This window comes from Sebastes umbrosus, chromosome 17 (genome assembly GCF_015220745.1).
Source record: "Sebastes umbrosus isolate fSebUmb1 chromosome 17, fSebUmb1.pri, whole genome shotgun sequence".
In the NCBI taxonomy this organism is placed as follows: Eukaryota; Metazoa; Chordata; class Actinopteri; order Perciformes; family Sebastidae; genus Sebastes; species Sebastes umbrosus.
The window spans coordinates 27689689-27697130 of NC_051285.1; the positions used below are offsets into that span (position 1 = coordinate 27689689).

Here is a 7442-nt window from a genome sequence, read left to right on the forward strand (position 1 = left end):
GTCATCCCTAGCTACACTGATGCTAAAAGTCTGCCTATCAACTGGGCATCAGTAAAACAAAAAAAGGCATCATATTTCCATTTTTTCTACGTACGCTTTTAATTTTTTTATTTTTATGTGGCATGTTTTGGTAATAGTAAGAAAATGTGTTTTTATTACACAGTAATATAATGGAATCGGTTTCTTTAATCAATCTCAATCATCATGTTAATGCAGTAGACAGTCCTCAGAAACTATTTTGTGTCACCTGTTACTTGAAGTCTTGGCCCTCATTCCAATCAAGGATGCTTCAGTGGAGATGACGCTTGATCAACAGGGTGACTTGAACTTTGGAAATCCTGACCTCGAACCCACCTAGGTAACATTTTTGTATATTTCCCTACATGATCATTATCCCTGATTTATCTATATCATTAAAAACAAAATATTCTACAGTCAATTTGACCCCATATGTCGTTACAAATGCCGTGGCAGTACAGTTAATATTCCTCACTGAACCCAGAATGTGAACATTAAGCATATTAGCAATATTAACATACTTAGTGAAAATACACTCCTGTTACTGCCTGTTCATGTATTCCATGCAGCAGTCGATTACAAGTACAGCCCTAAATGTGCTAGTACCTCCTACTGGTTAGACTAGAAAATTACTTTTGTTTAACTTAAGTTTCAGAATAGATGTATAAAAAATGTTTTTAATCATGAGTGAGTTCCCAGTTAGAGTAGAAAGGTCAGCTCTGGAGCAAAATACAGCCGTTAACACATTTACAGATTTGTCTGCTTAACAAATGTATGCACACATTTACAAATCTGATTATTCTAAATACACATTCACAAATCTCAGTACACATTTAGAGATCATTTTACACAATTACATATCTCATTACGTATGCACAGATTGAGGTACAGTAACACAACTTTCCCCACACATTTGCACATAGTTCTGCTCCAATAACGTCCCCATAGATGTGTATTTACTTTAAAATCTTGTTGATGCCCTATTCAGTATAGTCTTATGTGGGAGTTTCCTAACCTACCATGGCATGAGCAACTCTGCTGAATGATGAGTACTTTGGAGTTATTTGGGGGGGAAAGCCTCGGGCATTAATCATGATGTAAACATCATAATGAAGATGTGCAGCCAGGTCAGCTCACCTGCTAATCTGTATGTATATGAGGCCCTGTGTTGCTGCACACTCACATGTTACATCGAGGCTTTGATCAAGGCTTTGTTTTTAATTGAAGGTGACACTAAGCCTGTCAGCTTGAAAAGCAGGTTTGCACGTTAGTCTGAATGTGCAGCGCTGCATGCGTCACTGAATGGGACACAGTGGCAAAATGAAGGGAGGGGAGGAGGAGAGGTGGAGGAGAGGGGGAGATGGAAGAAGCTGAACCTGTGACTGGCAGGAAGACAGGGCAGCACAGTGCCGTCGACTCTCAAAAGAAATAGTCCAGTTTATTGGCCATTTTTTTGTATAAGAAGAACATTCGGAATACCTTCTTGTTCTGGCCCTCTGGGTCTTTGGGTCCTTAATGTCCCAGTAGAGATGAGCTGAGTCCTGCCTCACACAGGTAAGGTAAGCTACACCACTAAAATACTCTCTAAAGAGACATTTTACACAATGTACTTTATCTGCTCAAACTTTCACAGATGTGTTGTATTATATTCTTAGAGTACAATGGTAAAGCATTGTAAATTTAACCTAATTGATCCAGGAGGTGCCTGAAATTACATTCATTGAAACCTTGAAGTGGGTTTAAACACCGACACCCTGCAGTGAACATCATCAATCATTGCAACAGCTCACTACTCAGTAGGGTATTGTAATACAACTGTGCAATACTATTGTTAGGTACCTGTTGACCATTCATGTCCATACAGATAAGGTGAACAAAGTATTGGATGACTGGATGTGTCTTTTCTTTTATTCAGTGTACATGGACAGTATAACACGTACTGTACATTTATTCATACGTATTTATGCTTAACTGTGAGTTATAGAAAAAAATGCAATGACCCCTAATGGTCTTTCTCTTATCATATTACAGGTAAGTAATTACCTGGACAATCACTTTTATATTACTTCATCTAGTGAAGCCAAATGCTCTCTATAATTGTTATCCTATTGGGCATTCTTTTTTTATCCCGGTGTTCTCACTCCTCCTCCCCCCATCCTTCAAGTTGAGGAGTCACTTGTTGTTTAAGCCTGTTATGTCATTAAGTGCTTACCTGCAGATTAACACAGCAAACTCTTTCCTTGCCCCCCTCTCTCTCTGCTCATCCTCACCACTTGTTGTCAAAACCACCCACAGTTTTGCACATGTCTCAGTGAAACAAACAGTCCTCCATCCTTCCGGTACCTGTGGAGTCGGAGTCTGAGTTGGAAATCCCTGAGATAAACCTGTTTGATCTCAGGTTATATGAGACTTTCACACCTGTAAAGCTACTGTACAAATATTTTAAAAAAAATGTTGTGGATAATGCCCGGGCTTGGGGTTCTAGTTGGAAGCTATACATTTTGACCTTGTTGAGCTGCGGGGTGATTAATGATACGACTAATGCAGATTTGTGCCAATCCAGTTCAGTACAGCAGATACAGTTTTGATATCACAAGCCTCCTAGCCAGCCTCACACCATACCATCCATCCAGCATTTGATCAAACTCTGCCCAAGTGACTCCAATACAAAGTGTTATGTATTGGATAGACATTCTTCATCTGAGTTTTATCAGTTGAACAGATTTGTTAGGTATCATACTGATATGCGAACAAATCTAAGATTGTTTTTGTCCTGTATACTTGTAATGTTTTATTACATTTAAATATCTTTACTGTCACTGTAAACCCTTACATGTAGCCTGGACGGCAGATCTCACGTTGCCCTGACAACACATCTTGGCTCCCGTCTAACTTGTATTTTGTGATTATTGTAAAAAAAAAAATTGAGTTTCTTGAAAGATGCAGTGCTTTTTGTAGCTCCAATTCATTGCTGAAAACCTCCAATCAATAATCAATTCAGTGTAGACTTGGAGCAAAGAAGGCATCTCAGTGAGCCATTGATGATGTCATGCCACAGACACAATTAACCCAAACTGTGTTGTGTGTGTTTGCAGTGTGAGCACCATCCTCAGTCAAGTGGAACCTCCGATGGAGGAGAATCAAAGTCCGAGAAGAGGGAGCAAAGCCTACCAGGTACAACAGACATCTGTACTTCACTCTAGTGCAATGACCTGCCTTATTTTGCCTTGTTTAAAGGAGCAGTGTGTAGGATTTAGTGGCATCTAGTGGTGAGGTTGCAGATTGCAACCGACTGAATACCCCTCCACTCACCCCTTCCTACTCAAATTGAGTCTACGGTGGCCTTCAGGTAACGTAAAAACGTGAAAGTCTCCCTCTAGAGCCAGAGTTTGGTTTGTCCACTCTGGGCTATTGTAGAAACATGGCAGACCCGCTCCGTATGTAGATATAAACGTCTCATTCTAAGGGGACAAAAACACAACGATTCGTAGTTTCAGGTGATTACACGCTAGAGTTCTGAATGTTATATTCCATTTCTGCTAATGGATCCTCTTAAATCCTACACACTGGCCCTTAAAATAGCATCACTTGTCTTCAAATCTAAATGATTTGTTTGTTTAAATGATAATATCTCAGTACAATAGCACAATTTTCCACTTATTTATAGGGTTTGTGCACAGGTTGCTACTTCAGCTGATTAGACTGTTGTCAGGCTATTAAATGGGCATTATCAGTCGCTGTAAGCCCCATAGATGTGGGTCAATAGGGGCCTATTACACCCACTAGTAGGTTTTATCATCTGTTCACGTGGTAGATCACCGAAAGAAGGTATAAAAGAACCCGTCAGCGACCTCTAGCGATCTTAATAGTTATGACAGGAGCAGAAGTGGAAGTGATAACAGTCGAAACAGGTTGCTGCTTTAACAAAGATGTGACGATAGCATTGTCTCAAATGTTAAGATATTTTTTTTTTGTAATAAACTTACGACAGAGTATTAGGGCCACATTGGGGGAAAAAAAAAAATCTGAAATTTCGAGAATAAAGTCATAATATTCTGAGAATAAAGTCATAGTATTATAAAGTAGTAATTGTATGTGTTATTTTAGAGGGGAAATAGTGTGAAAATGAGGAACGTGGAGCATCTTGTGAAGTTGTACTTTAGTTTAGGTTTCACAAATAACCACTTCATCTTTTGGCACATCAGCGCCACATTATCATCAGTATCAGGACCTGGAAAAGATTGCGCAAGAAACTGTGTTTATTCTGAAGAAAGAAGCACACGGACCTGATGGGGAAACTGACTCTTTTGTTGAGGAGGAAACAACTTTTTTTCTCGCAAAGTTATGACTTTACTTCATTAAATTACAACTTTTTTCTCCTAATATTATGACTTTATTCATATGTGGCCATAACGCTCTGTTGTATAAACTCAAGTTAGTATTGTTTTTTGTTTTTTTCATCCCATGATCTTTAGACTGGGCACTTAAATAATCAATATCAAGTTTATTTTCGAAGGCCAGTATGACTCATTATAAATCTCCTCCCTGGACCAGATCTTCCCTGAAACCAACACGAATGACGAGTCAGATACAATGCCTGAAGGCTTTCTTTACAGGAGGGAGCGTCTTCCCTCTATAGTCGTGGAGCCCACAGATCAGGAGAGCGGCCTCTTGCCTCCCCGATGCCTGCTGGGCAACAGTGTGGAGGAAGAGCAGGAGGAGGACAGCAGTGCTGATCACACAGACAACTCTGTGGATGGCAAGCAGCAGGAAGGCGTGGGGACGGAAGACGGGTAAGGACCAGAGTTTTATAAAACTTTTTATAGAACTTTTGGTTGATGCTGACAATGTTTTGTGTTGCAGTGTTTCCAGTATCAGGGGACTTTAAGGCTAGACGTTTGCTTTGAATTAAAATGGAATTAGAATTATGAAGGGTTTACAGATTTCTAATAGCCTCTGTATCTGGTGTACTACCTGATAGGGCTGTGCATTGGCAAGAATCTGGTGATACGATATGTACATGATACAGGGGTTACGATTCGATATATTGCGATATATTGCAATTTTTTTAAATCTAATTTTAGAAAACCACATAAGATCTGAGTAAAAAAAGTTTACTCCCTGTAAACAGTCCCTGTAAAATCAAACATCATAGCACTACTTTGAGAGGGCACATACACTGAGATGGTGCATAACTTTGCAAAGGAAATAAGGTATTGACCTAGTTGATCTTTGCATATAAAAAAATATATATTTGATTATTAAAAAATTGATACAGTGTTTTTGAGAATCAAATATTACGATAATAGATATTTTCAATATTTTCTTACACCCCTACTGCCTGACTGTGTCTCTTCGATTTGACCGTTGCAGCTCGGTTGTGAGGAAGTCTTCTATCGGACCGTCCCCAAGTCTGCTGGCCCTCTCCCGGCTCACCCCACCTGCCTCCCCCACTCCCCCCGAGGCCGCCCCTCCCTGCCTGAGGAGCTGAACCAGTACGACCAGTTCAGACTGATATATATGTAACTTTTATAATGCTTAACCTCTGCATGTCTGACTTTCCCAATAAAAGAGAAACCCCTTTGGAAAGGTTGAGATGATGTAAAAGTATTAAATAAGGGCCTATTTCAAAAATATCAAATACTAAGCTGATTCCAGCGCTGCTATTTGTTGAATTGATACCACTAATCTGTGGTTAACTGCAGTTTGCTGGTACTGCATCTGACACTGTGGACTGAAGAGAACTGTAGCAACAACCTCTAAGACTTTCCCTTTGTGATTCAAATGACAACCAGGGCCAGTTTACTAAATACTAGCATGAAAGCCCGGCCCAGGATCAGCAGTTGTATAGTTGAAGTGGACTATCTGTGGGTGTTTTTAAAGGAAGGACTTTAGGAAGATTGTCCCAATTGTCAAGTTCAGGGGTAAGAATAACGACTCTGAATCTGACCAGTATGATTTATGAGGTCTTAATAGACCAGATTTTGTGCCAGCTTGGACTATTGTTAACTTAAATAATATCGCAAATAATTGATTGTTTTGTGTCAAGGTGTAAATTTAGTAAAATTTAGACTATGTTGAGTTTTAAATTCAATTCATTAAAAAGATTGAGTGCAACAGTTATAATGACCTTATTCTTGGATACATGTGTGCAGTCCCTTCAAAGTCACGTTACTGTCAACCAGATCACTTGTGTAACATACTGTACATAAACAGGTACAGTGGTTAGCTGCTATCCACCCCCCAAGAGAATATAATATCTGTATTGTTGAGAACTTCAGTGTTAACTGTTTTTACAGATAGAGCTGTTTGGTGTGTTGCTTTTTCCTCCAAAACATATTTACAAATCCTCAAAGTCCGTGTAACGCAATAATGAATATGCATTCTGGGTTTGTCACACCACAGAAGAATGTGTAACTAACCACCCAGACAAATTTGAATGATTAGGATAAATCGCCATGTACTGTATATAAAATTAGCTTTCAAAATTATGGAAAAATCAGCAGTATTCTCTGCTCTGAAACGGTGGGGGGGTGTCCGCTGAAGGCGCTGAAACCACGGCCACAAGCGGGTACAAGGTGCATTACCTTAGTAGCGGCGTGCAAAGAGGGAAGAGGCCAGCGCCGATTTGCCCGCTGTCACTCGGGGGCCTGAGTCCTTCTGATCGAGGCTCAGCCCGTGGACGGTGTGAGGCCAGCAACGGTCCCCTATCGCGTCGGGGTCCGATCTTCTCAGAGTCGGGTTGTTTGGGAATGCAGCCCAAAGCCGGTGGTAAACTCCATCTAAGGCTAAATACCGGCATGAGACCCCGATAGTCGAAAAGTACCTTAAGGGAAAGTTGAAAAGAACTTTGAAGAGAGAGTTCGAGAGGGCGTGAAACCGTTGAGGTAGGATCCCCTCGCGGGATCTCTCCCCGCGCTGGCTGGTCCCCGCTGGGCGCATATCCTCCGAGGCGGTGTGCCGCAACCAGCTCTAGGTCGGCTTGGAAAGGTTCAGGGCGAAGGTAGCTTTACAGCAGCCCCCGCCTGGACCTCGCCGCTTCCCGGGGCCCACCCAAAAAATCCTGAACACAAAACTGGTGAAAAACAGTTTAACGGTTTAACTACAATGTTCACAGTCTTTGCACATGTTTTCAGTCATTATTATTCCAACATGTATAACATGTTTAGAAACAAATCTCTCCTTTACAAGGTCTTTAAGTTCCAAAATTATTACAAAACATTTTAGTTTTTCACAGATGTATTTCCATCTTGTCCTTGTCATAACGACTTGACCTTGGTGAGGATTCCTGAATGTGATGAATTATTAAATAGTAAATGCTCCTACGATTCCAGACGGACGAAGCTGAGTGAGAGTTGAATCCAGACGTCCTTTGCTACTGATATGAGAAACGTAAAGTAAAGAGACCAATGTAGGACTTTTGT

At 40.6% G+C, this 7442-nt stretch overlaps 1 protein-coding gene across 2 annotated transcripts; it reads left to right on the forward strand.

The window, feature by feature from the left end:
• Positions 1 to 1338: 1338 nt before the first annotated feature.
• LOC119476237 (protein LBH-like) lies at positions 1339 to 6883 on the forward strand. Of its 2 annotated transcripts, none has more exons than XM_037749583.1 (4): positions 1339 to 1577; positions 3114 to 3192; positions 4573 to 4811; positions 5392 to 6883. In XM_037749583.1, the coding sequence occupies exons 2-4, from the start codon at positions 3148 to 3150 to the stop codon at positions 5507 to 5509; spliced, it is 402 nt and encodes a 133-aa protein (XP_037605511.1). In that variant the 5' UTR covers positions 1339 to 1577; positions 3114 to 3147; the 3' UTR covers positions 5510 to 6883. The 2 variants fall into 2 exon arrangements, with proteins under 2 accessions (XP_037605511.1, XP_037605510.1); XM_037749582.1 differs by having other exon boundaries at positions 1339 to 1572.
• Positions 6884 to 7442: the final 559 nt, after the last annotated feature.

Coding starts and splice junctions, on each gene's coding strand:
- LOC119476237 (XM_037749583.1), top strand. CDS start 3,148: ATGGAGGAGAATCAAAGTCCGAGAAGAGGGAGCAAAGCCTACCAG. Junction 3,193..4,572: donor GAGGGAGCAAAGCCTACCAG/GTACAACAGACA, acceptor TCCCTGGACCAG/ATCTTCCCTGAAACCAACAC. Junction 4,812..5,391: donor GGCGTGGGGACGGAAGACGG/GTAAGGACCAGA, acceptor TGACCGTTGCAG/CTCGGTTGTGAGGAAGTCTT.